An 18,429-nucleotide genomic window follows, 5' to 3' on the forward strand; every position below is an offset into this window, starting at 1 on the left:
ACATGCCAAAAGGGTTGGGAGCCATTCATTTAATATTTAACAACATGTTGAATTGTATAAGCTACTTATATGTTTTTTTTGTTATGTAAAATCTTAATTTGAAAAGTAGCCTAACTAGTAACTGAAGCTGTCAAATAATGTAGAGGACTAAAAAGTACAATATTTGCCTCTGAAATGTTGTGGAGTAGAATTATAAAGTAGCAAACAATGGAGGAAAGTACAGGTACGTCAAAATTGTACTTAAGTAAATGTACTTAGTTACTTTCCTCCACTGGTTGTAAATTCATTAGATACACTCAGCTAAAATGAACCCAGTCTGATACAACAGTCCTGCAATAAATGCTTCATTCAGGAAGGTTCAAAGAGTGTTTCTTTTCAATGTTTTGATCATTTTGGAGGCTGCAGTTTGTGGTGGTGTGTTGCGTTATATAGAAAAGTGTTTCTAATATTTTGATGTTGTATCAGTGAGGGTAGACTAAATATTTGAACCACCTCTCAGTATAACCCAGTACAATTCAACAGAACCACAAACTGCAGCCTCCAACATGATCCTACAGTTTGACTCAACACAAACAAACATTATAACCTTCATGAAGGATTAGACTGCATTAGTTTTAGCTTTGTGTACCTAATAAATTGGCAACCTGACTATTAATCACAGTGTTGCCAGAGATGGTGACTTTTAAAATCAATACACATGTCCTTGATTTTTGTCATTTAGTTCTAAAAAGACTTCATGGCATGAAAATAGAAAATAATCAACTACAGGAAGATGAGACATTTCATCACTGTGCAGCAGGCTCACAATAACTGTGTCATCTGCAAACTTAAAGCCGCTCTAATCAATATTTTTATATAAACAACGGGTCAAATGACTGAGTAATGTGAGGAGGGGTTACTCGTAGTGACAAACTCAGAGATTTATCACCAACTCGGCAGTTTTTTTTGCACATTTCAGCTCATTGTTTTGGTTTTATTGCCTTTACTGTTTTGGTTCAGTCTCTCAGGCTCTCATCAGGGATGTTTTCAGCAGCTGTTTTCAGGAAACAAGCTCTGGTAAACCAAAAATTTTTAATAACATTGTAATCTGCCGATAAAATACCAACTGTGTCTGATTTTAATTGTAAACTTTCCCCAGATTTCTAAAACCCTAAAATTCCTAGAAAATACTGAGGACATGACCTCAGTGTGTGTTGTTTATATATAATAATAAGAATCATTACATCCACCATGTTTGTGTCGATGGTCGGGTCACAAGTGTGTTTTCTTTGCACTCCTTAGATATCTTTAACTACAAAGAGGTTTACGGGTCGACGAGGTTAAAACCTACAGGACATCTTTGGAATGCCACAACACGGCAGGTGATTGTTGCTTTGCAAGCTTTCGGTCTGTTTTTTGAAATGGACGCTCCCTGCGGGATAATGACGCGCCGGGAGGTCGAGCAGAGCAGAATCTAACAAAATGAGCGGCCAACAGGTAAGTTTATGGTTGTTGCTCAACCTCCCGGTGCGTTTAAATGGGCTCATAGCGCCACCTGCTGTTGTGGAGGGCGAATTACTCAGGACATTTTGTGAGAAAATCCTCCTTGTGAGAAAAGTCACCTGGTTTTTTTTGTCTTTGTGGGACATATTTTTTTTGTACTTGTAAGACTTGCTGTATTTGTTTCTGAAGCATGATGTATTAGAAATATGTTGCGTATTTGTTTGAAACTCCCTTTATCCTTGCTGATTTCCAAAGCAATTAAAGCTACATTGTTCTTATAGTATTACAGGTTAAAGTCAGGCTTGATGTTGTTCAGGTGAGGTCATGTTATCCACACAGTGCCCACCCCGTTTTCACTTCCCTGTGTGCCTCCCACGTTGAAAGTGTTGTGTATGAGCACACAGATTGAGGTAATGCAGAGGAATTTGACCTCTTTATCTGTCCTACAGCCTTTATCTTCAGTGATAATGAATTCCACTTCTTCTAAGAAACAGCAGCAGGGTTTAAAGTCTGGTAAAGATCTTTCCTGTTGGCGTGTTTATATATAAGCTTGTTATATACAGTTGCAAGCATGTATATACAAAATGTGAACATGAGTGTGTGCAATGGTGAACAAAATGTTAGCTAACGGTTAGCTCGCCGCTCACAGTCCCACATATTTTGCGTAGATTTTATTTTGTAGTGTGATGGTCTGTGACTACTACGTGAAACTGAACTTCAGTGTAAACTCAGTGGAGTTTAGTTTCATTAAAATGTATTTATGGGGCTCGTTGCTTGTCATTGAAACTAATACAGTAAGATACATAAAAGACTTTAATCTGGACTTGCAGTTTGCTGAAAGCTCTGATCTTAGTTTCCCATCCCATCTGTGTTTGCCTTCATGCCTTTCTGTATGGGGATGTTTGATCTTTATTGCTGCTCTGAGTGTCTTTACGGAAAGTCATAGGGGTCGTCATTCCTCACCATAAGTCACACAGATCCCATAAACCAACAGCTGAGGGTCCTCTCTTTCCAGTGAGGAAGGTTTGAGTTTATTACTAACACCACACTGTACAAATACTCTGTTACAACTAAAAGTCCTGCAGTGAAAATGTTACTTTAGTAAAAGTGTGAGTCTAATCAGGAAAATGTCCTTAAAGTATTAAAGCAGTGCAGCGTCCCTGTGGCTGCTGTGCTGTTATATATTCTATCATCAGGTTATTATTCCTCGTGCATTAATGTAAAGCAGGATGTTGCTGCTGCAGCTGGTGGAGCTGGAGCTCATGTTGAACCGGTTTGTATCGGACTGCAGCTGATGATGCTTTTCATTCTGGATCCATCTGCTGATTCTTTTCTCCGACGATCCATCGATCGATCGGTTTGGAAAACTCGTGAAAACAGTGAGAAACGGCGTCACGACGACCCAGAGCCCAAAGTGACGCCTTCACCGTGTCGTCGTGTCCGACCGACAGTCCGAAGCTCGACGTTATTAACAAACATCACAGTTATTACAGTCGTTCAGAGGAAACATATCTGAGAAGCTGCAAGTCAATCGACTAATTGTTTCAGCTGTACTTGTATAAACTGTTGGGGAGTTTAATTTGTAACAAAACATCATAATTTAGAAGCTTTTCATATGTTTTGTGTGCAAAAATCTTCATTTGCAAAGTAACTAAAGCTGTCAGATAAATGTAGTGAAGTCAAAAGTCCAACGTTTCCCTCTGAGACGTGGCGGAGTGGAAGTAGAAAGTAGCATAGTAGCGCTTCCCTTTCAGTCTGTGTGTCTGGATGCTTGAACATATAACCCCTGCAGGCTGGGATTGAAAGCTAGGTGGATCTGTGGAGCCACGTGCTGTTGTGGCATGTGTTTGTGCACATCGACTGTATAAAACCGGGTGGTGCAGCCGCATTGTGCTTCCACATAGCTGAGATTATCCTGAGGCTATCAGAGGCTGTCTGGTCCCATAAAAACAACTCAGAGAGATACTTACACACCTTCATGATTTCTTAAGGTTGGTAGAATCAGTACTTCACAAACGAGATAAATATAGTTTTTAATTCAGCAGAATTGTAATGAGTATTACTGTAGTTCACAAATAGACTCAGACTTTTATACATTCTGACGGTGGAAAGTAACTAAGTACATTTACTCGAGTACTTGTACAGATTTTACTTTACTGTGCCGTAACTGTAATACTTCTACTCCACTGCATTTTACAATTACAATTTATCACAATAAACAGACCCCTAGTCTAACTTCTCTTCACTTAATTTGATTTGTTTGGAACTGAAGCTTTGTCTGTAAGTACGTTTGCATCCACCTGTTTTTAATTTTAAATTTCATTCTTCACAAACGATCACTAAACCAGCTGATTTTTACTTTGTTGGTCTGGAAGCTGATTTATCAACACAAATTCAACTTTTCACCCAACTATGTAATATAAGATATATTTTATTGATAACATCATTTGGACTAATCAGCTTGTTACACAATAATAAGCCCGTGTGGTGGAAAACGTGATTGTGTGGAACTAACCAGATGAGTCTTCGCTGTGACTCTGTGTTTTGATGAAGAAATATTGTATTAACACACATTTTTAACTTCTGTTATATCATATTGTTATAAACACATAATAAAACACAAACACATCCGGTTATATCCGTAAGATGAGCAGCTGATCCCAGAGGAGGAGAACTGATCGAATAATCAGTGGATGTTTGTCAGACTGCTGTAGAAGAAAGTCTCATGTTCCTCCAGCTCCGTCCTTCAGCTGTACGTTAGATTAGAAAACTGCTCAGATATTTGATCAAGTGCAGGTAAAGACAAACAACTAGTTCAAAGACAAAAAGAGACTCGGCGCTTCCTTGTCCCTGAAACGTATGAGGTCAACAGCACGAGCCAATTTTCTGTAACAGCACATACTGTAAGGTAGATGGGTCATTTCTAGGGCACCTCCTGTAATTACACTGAACCAATGAATGGCAGCATGTCCTTGTACCACATGACATGAGAATATTTGGTCCTCACACATTCTGTATACTCAACATGCACTCACATTACAAGAAATAGAGCGGTTAAACAGGTAGAGCAGTCCAGTAAACTGCATGTGGACATTATTTGAATGAATTTGTGCAGCTGTTGTCTGCGAGGCTGAAATAGCATCATTCCTCAGCAGTGAGGCAGCACTTCCCCCCCCAGTCCTTGTAAAGAGATGCACACGGGTGGCTGGCTGTGGAGAAGCTCCTCATGTTTTCCTCTAGCACTTTATCAATCCCTCTATATGCAGTGGTGGAATGTAACTAAGTACATTTACTCAAGTACAAATTTGAGGTACTTCACTTGAGTATTTCCATTTTATGCAACTTCATACTTCCACTCTGCCACATCTCAGAGGCAGATATTGGACTTTTTACTCCACTACATTTGTCTGACAGCTTTAGTTACTTGTTACATTACAGATTACAGTTTTTCATTTCTGTCCAGTGAAAACCACGTATCTCCAGATGTGTTGATGAACTGAAGGATAAAGAGTTTCCTTTATGTGCTGAGAAAACTCTCCTCCTCCTGAAGCTGAATAAACCCTTTAACCCCCCCTCGGATCAGCTGGGAAACGCATCGTCACAGAGCTGAAAACGTCGACTTTTTAGAGATACGTGGTTCTCACAGGACAGCAACGCTGCAAACATGTGATGATCTTATAGACCATGATGCATTGCTGCAGATGAAACTACCCAACAGTATATAAAGTAGTTAAAATGAGCTCAACCTGAAACATCTGCAGCAGCAAAATGCAACACACACATGAATGCAGCAGGAATATGAATCCAGAAACATCAGATATAATAAAACACTGACAGGAGCGTTTTACATTTTACTGCACAGGGACGACTTTTACTTTGATTTTGCTGATAAAACTTACATACTTTTACTTAAGTAAGCTTCTGAATGCAGGCCTTTTACTTGTAGTGGAGTATTTTCAGTGTGGTATTAGTACTTTTACTTAAGTAAAGGATCCACCGCTGTCTATATGTGTCCTATCCTCTATATTTAGCTGGCCTGTGACCCGCCTGTTGCAGACTGAACCCTGCTCTACACATTGTCAAAACAAGGGGCTAATCCTGTCCAACAGGTGCTAGATCTGCACACACACACACACACACTAAATCTGTCTCCCTATTTCCACACAACACAAACACAGCGTCACAAACTCAACTTGACGTGACTTGTTGCCAGGGGAAGTAGACGGTCATGCTTTCCCAAACCAGTCCAAGAATGCTGCGTTGGAGCCGCACATGCTGAATGATGAAGCCAGCCAGTGTGAGTGTGTGTGTGGTGTCCAACAGTGTCCACACGTTTTCACCAGTGGTGGAAGAAGTACTCAAAACCGTTACTTAAGTAAAAGTACTAATACAACGATGTAAAAATACTCCATTACAAGTAAACATCCTGAATTCAAAATCCTTCTTAAGTAAAAGTACACATTATCACCAAAACGACATTATTAGATTGTTAAAGGGACAGTTCACCCCAAAATTAAAAAATAGATGTCTGCCTTTCTTGAATATAATTAAACTAGATATATAAAAAAAAATGCAGACATCTCTACGGCCGATATCTCCAAAACAACTCACACCAAAACAATCTAGATCGATAAATAGCACTACAGGTAAGAGGAAAAATATGTATTTTTGATTTGGGGGTTAAGTGTCCCTTCAATACTGATGCATCAATGTTAGAGCAGCATTTTACTGTTGTAGCTGCTCGAGATGGAGCTAGTTTTAACTACTTTATTTACAGTTAGCTAGTTTAGTCCAGTGGTTCCCAACCTAGGGGTCGGGCCCCTCCAAAGGTCACCAGATAAATCTGAGGGGTCGTGGGATGATTAATGGGAGAGGAAAGAAGAAGAAAGTAGAGATGTTCTGATACACAAATCAGCATTAATCTTTGTTTTTTGTGAAATATTGGATCATGTTTCCTCTTTGGGCCTCGAACAGTCATTTAAATGAAACCATGTGAGAAGTTTAGAGGGGAAATGTCTCTTTGGTGGAACTGCTAACAACTCAGAGACACTGAAACATGACCAGGAGCCCCCAGTTGACATTGCTTCTTTGTAACAGATTTTGTATTGTTTTGTATTTTATAAGTTTATCATATGTTTTTTAATGTAAAATCTTAATCAGAAAATTGTCAGTACAAGTACCTCAAAATTGTACTTAAATACAATACTTAAGTAAATGTTCTTAAATTGTTACTTTCCACCACTGGTTTTCACTTCCAAGACAGTTCCCCACCCACTGACGATCCAGGCATCCGTGGGGTATTAATGCACTTGACCGGTACAACAGTAGCTGAGCGTCTGAGCACGACGGCGTCTTTAGAGCAGGAAGAGCGGGCCGATGGCAGGTTTGAGCCGCTGCTCGTCAAACATTGACACTTTGTTCCTAGCCACCTGATGGTGTTTGCTCTAGTGCGAGGGACTGTTCGGGCTCTTGGTAAACGTCTCTGAGCCGTTGGATGTGACCTCCACATGAGGCTGGCCCTCACTGCAGGACGGCAGCTCTGCCCTTCTCTGCTCCGCTGCTGCAGGATCGACGGCTGTGGAAACGACGGTCTCCATCCGACTGGCTCGGTATATGCTCACCTGAAAATAGAGATGGTCATAGATTCGCTCGTAGATGGACAGAATCATGAATTAAATACCACCTAATTTGTTTTCTTTAATGTGAACCCTTTCAGAAATATTGTCTTTTGTCGCTAGACGAGCATTCCTGTCAGTAAAATTTTTGAGGCTGTAGCATTACTACTACAGAAGCAAGCTAGTTAAATGGACATGCTAATGTGTTAGCTTATATTAAACACATAATCGCTCAGTTTAATCTTTTCCTTTCTTTTGCCCTTGTGTTTTTGGTTTTGGAAAGGTAAAAAAAGGCAACACCTTCCAGACTCTTTAAATGCAGAGTGTCATAGTTTGGAGTTTTGTCCTGTTTCCTGTTTTATTTTGTAGTGTTCTCCTCTCCTCATGTGTCTTGTGGTTTTACTTCCTGTCTTTGTTTGCTTTCCCTCCAGTTTAGATTGTTGGCCCCACCTTGATTGATTGCACCTGTGTCTCATTGTCTCCCCTACCTCAGTGTATTTAGTCCGGGTTTTTTCCTTTGTTTATTGTTGGCCTTGTCATGTGCGCTTTTGGTTGTATTTTGTCAAGCCTTATGGCCTTTGCTAGCTGTGTGTTCTGTTAGACTTCTTCTGTTTCTTTGGAACCTTGCCTGGATTTTGGACTGTTGATCTTTGCCTGCTCCCTGTCGGATTTGTTTGCCTAGTTGGAATGATTCCCTGGTTTTGACCACTGCCTGCCGAAGACCCATAGTTATTCCCTGCCGGTGATCGCAGCCACCGTGTCCTCTCCGATCTCTGCAAAGCTGCCCTTCCTGTCCTGCCTGCCACGCTACACGGGCCAAACCCAGAACCTATACTCACCGTCTTCGTCCTCTGGGCCCACTCTGGAACATCTACCTGTGATTGCTTGCTGTATTATAATAAAGACTGTTGCCTCTACAATCCAGTTTACCACTTCCTTGTGTTCTGTATTTGGGTCCTTAGATTGTGCACTATAACAGCTTCAACATATAGAGAAATCCAAAGCTTGATAGATCTGCTGTGCCTACTTACATTTGCTAGCTACGATTGGAATTAACAGTCAATTGCTCTTTAAAATAACTCAGTAAAAATATATTGCAAAAAAAAATCCTATCTGTTTCTCTTATGCTCACCTGGGTTTGCAGGTAGCGTGGTGATTTGAGCTCTAGCTCCTTTTTGGCGACATTGGGAGCACAGCAACAAAACACCTGCTGAAAACCAGCTCTGAACCTGCCAATGGGAAGACAAGCATTTCATAACAGGATGGATTAAAGAGGCAGACAGGATTACAGACACAAATACAGATTACCTACCACATAAGCAGATCACCTACACAAAATGATAGAGAAACAGATAAACATCCACACAGACAGCTAGCCATTTTGGCAGGAAAATATTGAAACCAGACTTCCTACCTGCTGTTGAGGCAGTAGTAGATGATTGGGTTATACATGGTGGAGCTCATGGCCAGCCACATGATGGCCAGGTAGACCTGTTGGATGTAGCGCTGTTCGAATAAATCGGGGAAGAACTGGTGCAGTAAGAAGTAGATATGATAGGGCAGCCAGCAGACAGCGAATGTACACACAACCACGATCATCATCTTCACCACCTGCCACAGAACAACACAGAGGAGACGGGGGTGTACGGTGGGTTTAAAATAATCTTATCAGTTTTTTTGTTTTCATGTGGGGATTAAAAAGCCATCAAATTAATTTTTAGTGTTTAGTGATAGTGCATGGCCACACTCAGGAGGCTCCAGGGGAAGACAAAAGTGCTGTGAGTGTGTTTGCATCACCTTGCGTTTGGCAAAAAGCTGTTCTTTGTAGTGTTCGGAGGAGTCTCCAGGAATCTCACTTGCCCAGAGGGTGACACCCACGGTTGTGTACGCACATCCCATAATGCAAAGGGGCAGGAAGTAAATCAGCAGTGTCACACACACATAGTATCTAGGAAATAAGAGAAAGAGGAAAAAGACATTAATAATGCGTCTGCCACTAATTGTGCATTTTTCAAAGAAACATAGGTACACTACTTGAGAACTGCTGGTGTCCAGTGTGTAACATCATGTAGATGAATGTGTCTCCAGCCTGCATGGATTAAATATTAAACAAACCAGCAGGGTGGAGCTCACTCAGCCCCGGAAAACTGTCTGACAGTAGTATTAATACATGTAATTATAACCAAGGCTTACTATCATCAAGCTGTCATCGAACTCTCTCCTTTGAGCCAGCAAAGAGTGCACCTTCTCCAAATACTCAACTTTTACATAACATTATTTTTAAGCCATTCTAGTGGTGTGGCTCTATGGATGGCAATGTCGGTCTGCTGGTCCATCACTTTGGTTCAGACTGAAATAGCTCAACAACTATTATATGGATTGTCATGAAATTTTGTGCAGACATTCCTGTTCCCCAGAGGATGAATCCTAATGACTTTGGTGATCCCCTGACTTTTCATCTAACACCACCATTGATATTTGTAATTAGTGAAATGCAATTTGTATAATTGGAACATGTATGGAAATGATTGGATGGATTAGCAAAAAATGTGGTACACATATTCATTTTTCCCCTCAGGATGAACTGTAATAACTCTGCTGATCCTCTGACTTTCCATCTAGCGCCACCATCAGGTCAGCATGTTAATGTGTCCAACACTTTGGTTTCTGACCAAATACCTGCAGAGCTGATGACGTTCCCATCAGCCTCAGCTAGACTTTCTATTTAGTGCTAATTAGGAAATGTTAGCATGCTAACACGCTAAACTAAGATTGTGAACATGGCAAACATTATAGCTGCTAAACATCCGGATGTTAGCATTGTCAATGTGAGCATGTTAGCATGCTGATGTTAGCATTTAGCTCAAAGCAATGTTGTGCATAAGCACAGCCCCACAGCTAGCATGGTTGTAATCTTTAGTTTGGTTCTTGTCTGCAAACTGAGATCTGTCTGATGCCTAATTGATTGTCTCCTGTCACATCATGGACTACATATTTACATTCATTAATACACACACACACACACACTGCAATATGGAAGTGATTTCTCAGCTTCTTTTCTGCAAAGAGCCCAGCCCAAAGAAATCAGGGCCACTAAATTAAAGATGCTTTCATTTGCAGATAGGTTGAAAGTGTGTGTTAGGAAGGCAGTCAGGGACGATAATACATTAATTTTTGAAGCAAATTTATCAAATGCCCTTTTCCTCTTTTAGCTCCACAGAAATTTCCAGAAGAAATTGACCAGACATGAGGATGATCCTCATAGACAGATTCATCACCTGAACAGGAGTCATTTCAGCTGCAGGGTCTATTTTTTCATAATATTAAATTAATCCCTCAAGGGAATGATAATCACACTGGTTCAGACAGGCTGCAGCATGCCTGAAGGAGCAGGTATCCTTTCCAGCATAGGATGACAAGGGATCAAACCTTATTAACCACTATGGTATGTTGCTGCCACAGGATATATATAGTAAGCATGAGATAATACTGCATATCAAATACTTGACATACCAGCTACCAAAATACCTTTTAAATAAACCTCCAGAGGAGTCTTAACATCTGAGCAGCTCTAAAGCAAGCATTCAAAACTGATATTTATTATTATTATTGTTCTTAATGCTGTTGTAGCATGAGTGCATGTTCACAATGGGCACAAGTTTTACACCACCTTCAGCAAATTAGTTCACTACTTCAACCTATTAACAAGGCCTTAATCTGATGATGTGTGTGCACATGTTTGGTAGAAAACTGATTATTGCAGCTTTAAAGAAATAGTTCAATATTTTTGGGAAATAAACGTATTTGCTTTCTTTCAGACAGTGAGATGAGAAGATAGATATCAATCTCATGTCTGTGTATTAAGTACAAAGCTGGAGTCAGGATGTAGGTAACTTAGCTTAGCATAAAGACTGGAAGCAGGGGGAAACAGCTAGCTTAGCTCTGTCCAAAGCTAAAAAATATACCTACCAACACCTCTAAAATTAGCTAATTTACACGTCTTGCTGGTTTAATCCGTATACAATAATGTAAAAATGTCAGTTTGAGGGTTTAGTTACTTTCTGTATTTCTTGACACACAACAGTTGATCCATCTGCCCAGTTGTCACTATGATAATGAGTCTCTGGGAAGTCACTGGTCCCAACTGTTACTTGCCATGACATATTTCAAGCACGTCGATCCCTAAAACCAGAAATTGTTGATTTTACATTTCTGTTTGTGTCCAGATTAAAAATGAAATACATCAATTTTGGTGTTGGTAGGTGTATTTCTAAACTTTTGAGAGAGCTTGGCGAGCGGTTTCCCCTGCTCCCAGTCTTTATGGTAAGCTAGTCTAACCACGTCCTAACTCCAGCTACGTACTTAAAGCTGCAGTAATTTATATTTCCATATAAACAATAGGTAGAAACAGTACGTATAATGTGGTGTCACTCGTAGTGTGATTGCACAGAGAATTATCACCAACTCTGCAGTTCCACTCAGCTCTACAGAGCTGTTTAGCTTCTTTCAGCTCACTGTTTTGGTTTTACGACCTGTAACTTTACTGTTTTCATTCAGGTTGTTTCTGCTGCCACCAAGTGGCCCAAAAAACAATCAATTAATGCAGGCTTAGTTCACAGACATGAGAGTGTTATCAATCTCACTCACGGGAAAAAAAGCAAATGAGAGCACTTCCCAAAATGTTGAACTTTTCCTTTAAACCTTTAACAGTTAAAGTTTTGAGAGGAAACAACACCATAGTCATCTGTCGGTTCAGGTTCACAGAGGCCTCATGTTCTTCTTTGATCCCCACAGGTACTCACATCTTTTTGAAGTCCACAGTGGCGTATTCAGGCCAGTCTATGTAGCAGACTGTGCGTCCAGGCAGCAGGGCAGTGGACGAGTAGTAGTACTGAGGAAAGGCTAGAAGCAGAGCCAGCATCCAGATCACACCCATCACCACACGGGTCTCTGTAGAAGTCAGCCTCTGCTGCAGGGGATGGATGATCGCCATGTATCTAACAAACACACACAAAAACATTGAAGATGGGAGCATGTGGGGACATTTTCTGTTAAGTTTCTTAACAATTACTTTCTTCTTTTAACTGTCTTAATATATTCTGGTGGGTTTACATGTTTCAGCCCATTAAGTACAAACTGTACATATAATTTACATTATTGCCAACCATTTTCCAAAGCAGTTATCTTCTTGATACCGTCCAGGCAGCCATTGATTTCTATTCATTTCACAACAGTATTAAAATACACTAGCAGAGACTTGAAACCTACTTTCAATAGGTAATGAGCAATTTGCTGCCTTTATTTTTACATCACATTTAGTTATCATAGTGTTGCATTCCAGGATATTCAGAAATTTGATATTATTGGAGCTGCCAGTCGTCTGATAATTAACATTATCCTTTTTTCTTTTCCCTTGCTTTTGGACAACAGCAGACTCTTAAATCCCAGATGTCACTGAATGCTTACTGTGCATGCACCGCCAAAGACAGTCTCAATCGCCACTGCTCGCTGCTGCATTGCCATGTGGGATTACGTACAGTAAATTTGATCTAAAATAGATGTTTACTTTGTGGAACTACTCAAGTAAGTTTCACGTTTCTGCAAGTGTCCACGGCATACTGGAATAAATGGAAGCATATGGCTGCCTGGAAGATAGAAAATCAATATGAAGACTTCAGGTATTCTTTTGGTCAGTAGTTAATGGGCTAAAACATGCAAAACCACAAATGAAGTTCCTTAAAATAATCAGAACCACACATGTACACATGTTTATGAGTACAACTTTGTAAAGCCACCCTATCTTACATATTACTGTGATTGAGTGGGTGGATTACATTATGAGGTTGTTTTTGTGTAACCACCAGTGTCTACTTAAGCTCAGTGTCATGTGTTTGTGTTAATGTATGTTAGTGTGTGTGTGTCTCACACAGGGGCCATGCTGATTTGGTTTTCTAGTATACAGTCGCAGAGAAAAGGTGGAGATGAGGACAACAGCAATATTGCTGTCACAGCCCTGTTGGGAAAGCCACAATGGTGGTATGTTGTGGTGTTCTGTATTAGAGGGAATACCACATACACTTTAAGTTTAAATGATTTTAGCCAGCTTTAAGGATGGCAAAGTGCTGCTGGTCGGTTGGTCTACCACTTCTGTCCAGACTGAAATATTAGGACAAATATTGGCTGGATTGCCATGAAATTTTGTACAGACATTCATGGTCCCCAGAGGATGAATCCTAATGACTTTGGTGATCCCCCAACCTTTCATCTGGCCATCATCAAAATTTGAGTTTGTTCAAAAACTATGGTTTATGACTAGACTGCATGGCTATTTCTCAAAACTCGAACATTTCTGTCACAGATATTCTCCTAAAAATAAGTTAGGGTAAGAATGTTGAAGTTACAAACACACCAGATGGTAATCGTTGGTCGTGGTAATCAGGCAATCGTTGACCTATAAGCTGGAGAAAATCATGTCAGGCTGTAAAGTAACAAAAAACATGATTTATTCTGAAAGAGAAAGGTCTCTCCCATGAAAGTCAATAAAAACTGCCAACAGTGTCTCTCTCCCTCTCCTCTTGCGCTGTGCGGATCTCTGGATCAGGATCTCGCTGTGTCTAAGTACAGCCTCACAGAGCTGCTAGCATGGCTGCAGACTCTTAGTCTTGTTTTCTTTTTTCTTGTTCATAACTTTTCACAGAACAATGCGGGTGAGAACTGTGAAAAAGTCTTTATATTGAATCACGTTTCCTCTATATTGCACCAGTGTATGGGATCTTCTATATAGTGCCTACATAGCCTCAAGGTACACACTCTCTGATTTCAGTCCTGTGGTGGAGAGTCAAAGATGTCTGGGCTGCGTGGGATTTAAAGTGGTACTGTTTAGAATGGCTCTTCTATACACATTTATCTAAAGACATATAGTCTTATAACACACACCTGTCCAGAGCTATGGCCGTCATGGAGTAAATGCTGGCAAATACGGCTGCAATGGGGAAGAAGTTGTGGAAGCGGCAGTAAACCAAACCAAAGTACCACTCGTTGTGAACAGCGTAGGCAAAGTTGATCACTGTGTTGAATGCTGACATGGCGGCCTCGGCAAAGGCCAGGTTCACCTGCAGAAGAGTGACAGAATGACAGAATTAACTGCACCGCTCCGTCTAGCAAACAGAGTTTAACGTGTTTGTTTAAACCTCAAACCTACAACCAGGACTGCTACAAGTGTGCAGTCTCGTCACAACCCAGGAGATAAACCTCTCTCTCTGCATTAGCTGAAACTAGGATGCTGGATTTTCTCCAGACATATTCAAAATCCCAACGACCGGCTGCATCCGTACATAACTGCAGTGGAGGAGGTAGGAGGCTTTTTTTCTGCCGACACACGTTATGTGATACTGTAACTGAAATGAAATCACACTAATATAATAAACTCTGGTTAGGGTTACATGTGCTACAAGTAGATAAGTATTCATACTTATCTACTTGTAGCACATGTAACCCTAACCAGAGTTTCTGCAGGGTTTTATTAAGTTACATTTAAGACTTTTTAAGACCTTTTTAATACAACACAGAATGCCATATAATCTGTGCTTCACACATCGGCCAAAGTATTAAAGTTTGATAGAAAGCCAGTAAAGACACTACTTGACTTTTTAAACTACTTTCCAGCAATATTTGACATAAATTCCTAATGACATTATTACTCGACTTCATGCGAACTGGCTCGGGTAAGCGGCAGAAAATGGATGGATGGATTGACCAAATAGAAACGATTAATTCATCTTAGTTTTTGCTGTTATCAACACTTGCCTATTATCAGAGGATGAGCTTCCCAGCTGCTGTAGCTGGAGTAGTGACTGAAACAACCTCCTGCCACCACCACTGCCTATGCAGAGCAAGAGAAAACATACAAGACTTTTGTAAACTAAATTTGCCTCGGAGACTAAATTTGGGGCAAACATCGACCTTCCTCCCTCTCTGGAGAAGAGGCAGGTGCTGCTCCTGACCAATAGGAAACAACAGTTCACCTCGGATAGCTCTGATATATGAAGTATATATTCTATTCTAAATGCCAGGAACTGTATTATTACTGTATGAGCCCGTTCTGTAAAGGAGAGGAGTTTAAGAAAGTGCATGAATTCATTGTTTTTGCGTCCTTATTTCCGTTTACAAATACTGTTCTAAATATGCACATTTGCATATTTATGCCTAAAGGAGTCGATAGCTTTCTCACTTCGAAATAGAGCTGAAACGATAAGTCAATAAATCAATCGAAAGAAACAATAATCCACAAATGTTTTGATTGTTTATTATTGTTCATTTTTCAAGCACAAAATGCCAAAAATAGCTTCTCAAGTGTGCTCATCTGATGCTTTTCTTTGTCTCATGTGACAGTAAACTGAAGATCTGTGGATTTCGGACAATACGAAGACATTATCTCAGGCTCCAGGAAATTGTGATTGTGGGCATTTGTCAGTATTTTCTTACATTTTATAGATCGAAAATTATTAATCAAGAAAATAATCGTGAGATTTATTTATGAGTTTATTTACTTTTGGTTTAACTGCTGGAGTCAAGAGAGTTGGAATGACTGCATTAATTCACTTAATTAGCCCAGGCATGTGGACCATTTGTTGTCCACATAAATAGAAAATGTATTTCAATTAAAGATTGTTGCAGTTCATCATCTCTTTCTATATTGACAGCCATGAATGCACCTGCTTTGTGCTTGAGGAGCATCTTCATTTCACAAAAGTACATTTATTTTCACACAGGAGTCAGTTCATGATGGTTTGCAGATGATAAAATAAAATTCAATTTCAATCCATGTGAGTGGGAACATAAATCCTCCAGAATCTCCCAAAGGAAACATAGAGAGCTCAAAAGTTTTAGCATCTTCTCAAACAAAGCCTCACCTTCAGGTAGAAGAACCTGAACTAACACTCACTCCTGCTTGTAACAGTAAACACACGGTACTTACCAGAAAGTAATTGGTGACGGTCCTCATGCGCTTATGCGCCAGAATAATCCAGATGACCACCATGTTACCAACCACAGACACCGCAACGATGCTGCAATACGCGACAGCCCAGAGTGTGATCTGCCACACCGGCTGGATGAACTGGTTGAAGCCGTCGCTGCAGTTAACGGAGGCGTTTGTCCCGTTAGTGGCGTTACACTCGGTGGCATTGTAGAGCGGGTCCATCTTTCCGGCATCAACTTGTTTGATGAGCTGGATGTTAAAAATAGATCAGTGTCCTGTTGCTGGGAACGATTCCTCTCTAGGAGGAAGAGGAGCAGCCCGTGTGGAAATCTGAAAAGCGCAATTCCCACATTTTGTGGCGGAAATGTCTTTACGCACCGCGAAGCCGCGCGCTCCTGAGGACATCACCGCACCAAAACGCACGACGCAGCTCACCAACAGTTGACGTTCTTCAGGCTGTTTAACCCCCCCCACCCCCTCCCTCCACTATTCACTCCCCCCTCACACACTCACTCACACACCCCTTCCCTCGAAACACACCGTGTGACTGCTCTTGCTCTTGTTTGTCTGGCCGATAGATCAGCTGTTGGAAATCACTCTGTTTGACCCTGAAATGCAACATCAATCTGGAGCCCTAATACGATCTCAGCAGGATTAGTCCTGAGTCCTCTGGGTCAGTCTGATGAAACTGGTTTAAATAGGCCTAATGTGACGAGTTTTAATGTCCAAAACCAGTAAATCAACAATTCATAAATGGTTTATAATGTTGTTGTTAGCAGAGATAATTACATTTTAAGTGTTTATTAATATATTTGTCGAGAATTATTAAGCATCTAACTGGTGTATCAAAAGATAATGAATGACTGGCAGCATAAAACAGCTGTAATCATATGAATGTTAAATATGAATTTATTTATAGTATTGGTTCTATTAAATGTATTATGTCAGTTAATCAATTATTTATTTGAATTATATAATCAATTATATTTATTAATGGAGTATCTATTTATTTATAACATTTATAAATAAATATAAATACACTGTCCATGACAACTGAAACAAATGTCATTAGTTGATCAAGCCCACATGGCTGAAAGCTCCAGAAGAAATCTAGTAAGTGGACCTTGAGTTAAGAATGTTCATGTTTTGAACATATAAACCGTTTTAAACCGCCTGCGAATGATTTATACATGTGTATAAACAGTTAATAAATGTTTTATAACACACTGTAATGACATGTTCATGTGTGACACATATCATTCAATAAAACAAAAGCTGTGTTATTAATCAGTTATTAACTGTTATCACCAATTAGAGAGAAGTTATAGTTGACCGTCCACTAAGCCCGCTCCCCTTAGTTAGCTGCTGCTGCTACACGGTCAAACTTAGTTAGCTGCTGTTCCTGCACTTTGTCAAACTTTCCCTTCTTGCACATATATGCAGTTTAAAATAATAACTGTGGCAGATTTACCATCAAATCGTTATTTTTTAAACAATGGGTCCTTTATTTGAGACAGAAGTAAACTAAATCAGCACTTGCTAGCTAGAAATGACACCTGGCGCTGGCAGATTTGATCAGTTTTAGCGAGCTAGCTCATTAAGCTAACGTTAGGTTCATGAGTTGAAAACAGCATCTCCAGCTGACTTTTTATGTTTCAAGCTGACTCATTTTAAAACCATAATCCTGTGAAATGGGTCTTAAATGCGCTGTTGATAGCGACATACATGATATCGTGCTAAAAGACGGAGGCTAAAGCTAACAGATCCCAGGCAAAAAGTGAGCAACCTCACCAGTGGATAAACCAAGACATGGAAAAAATAAACATGGTTCTTGTATAGCCAGGTATGCTAACGTTAGCAGTTTTAGAGCAGATTAACAATGTTTAATCCGTTCTTTACATGTTTGGAAAGGCTAAAAACTCTTTAAATGCAGAGTATCTCTATCACTACAGCCCCATGCACATCACTTCATCATGTAGAGGAGTCCAAAGCTTGACAGACCGTCACAGTTACGGTTGCTAAGATGTGACTGTTCGGGGGAGAGGTTCAGCTAATGATCGGCTGTTGATAAAAACACTGATTAACACTTTAGAGTGTTTTTTACATCTGCTAACAGCTACATTATATGGTGTTGTAAATCATGAATTAAGTGTGTACATACTGCTTCTAAAGTGTCTAGAGTAAAGTGTTATCCACAAGGTAACAAATACGTAAAAGCTGAACAGAGACTTTCCTCCACAGTCATCATTGCAGAGGAAACTGGCTCATGGTCTCGTGTTTACCAATTTCATACTTCAACATTTGATGCATTCAGATAAATCATGTCAATTTAAACCCCTAATGGCCAAATCC

The 18,429-nt window shown here is 40.1% G+C and overlaps 1 protein-coding gene across 6 annotated transcripts in view; it reads right to left on the minus strand.

Moving 5' to 3' along the window:
• Window positions 1–3,895: 3,895 nt before the first annotated feature.
• The window catches only part of LOC122865672 (substance-P receptor-like), a 58,837-nt gene continuing 44,303 nt past the window's right edge, over window positions 3,896–18,429 (minus strand). For 3 of the 6 annotated variants that reach the window (XM_044174446.1, XM_044174445.1, XM_044174443.1), the window contains 7 exons: window positions 14,034–14,209; window positions 13,024–13,110; window positions 11,900–12,094; window positions 8,895–9,045; window positions 8,512–8,708; window positions 8,230–8,326; window positions 3,896–7,103 (listed from right to left, as the gene is read on the minus strand). In XM_044174446.1, the coding sequence (XP_044030381.1) occupies window positions 6,927–7,103; window positions 8,230–8,326; window positions 8,512–8,708; window positions 8,895–9,045; window positions 11,900–12,094; window positions 13,024–13,110; window positions 14,034–14,182 (1,053 nt within the window). In that variant the 5' untranslated portion in view covers window positions 14,183–14,209 and the 3' untranslated portion in view covers window positions 3,896–6,926. Of the gene's footprint in view, window positions 7,104–8,229; window positions 8,327–8,511; window positions 8,709–8,894; window positions 9,046–11,899; window positions 12,095–13,023; window positions 13,111–14,033; window positions 14,210–14,903; window positions 15,610–16,074; window positions 16,547–18,429 lie in introns of those variants that run through there. The other 3 variants (XM_044174442.1, XM_044174448.1, XM_044174444.1) reach the window with 3 other exon arrangements.

This window comes from Siniperca chuatsi, linkage group LG18, assembly GCF_020085105.1.
Source record: "Siniperca chuatsi isolate FFG_IHB_CAS linkage group LG18, ASM2008510v1, whole genome shotgun sequence".
In the NCBI taxonomy this organism is placed as follows: Eukaryota; Metazoa; Chordata; class Actinopteri; order Centrarchiformes; family Sinipercidae; genus Siniperca; species Siniperca chuatsi.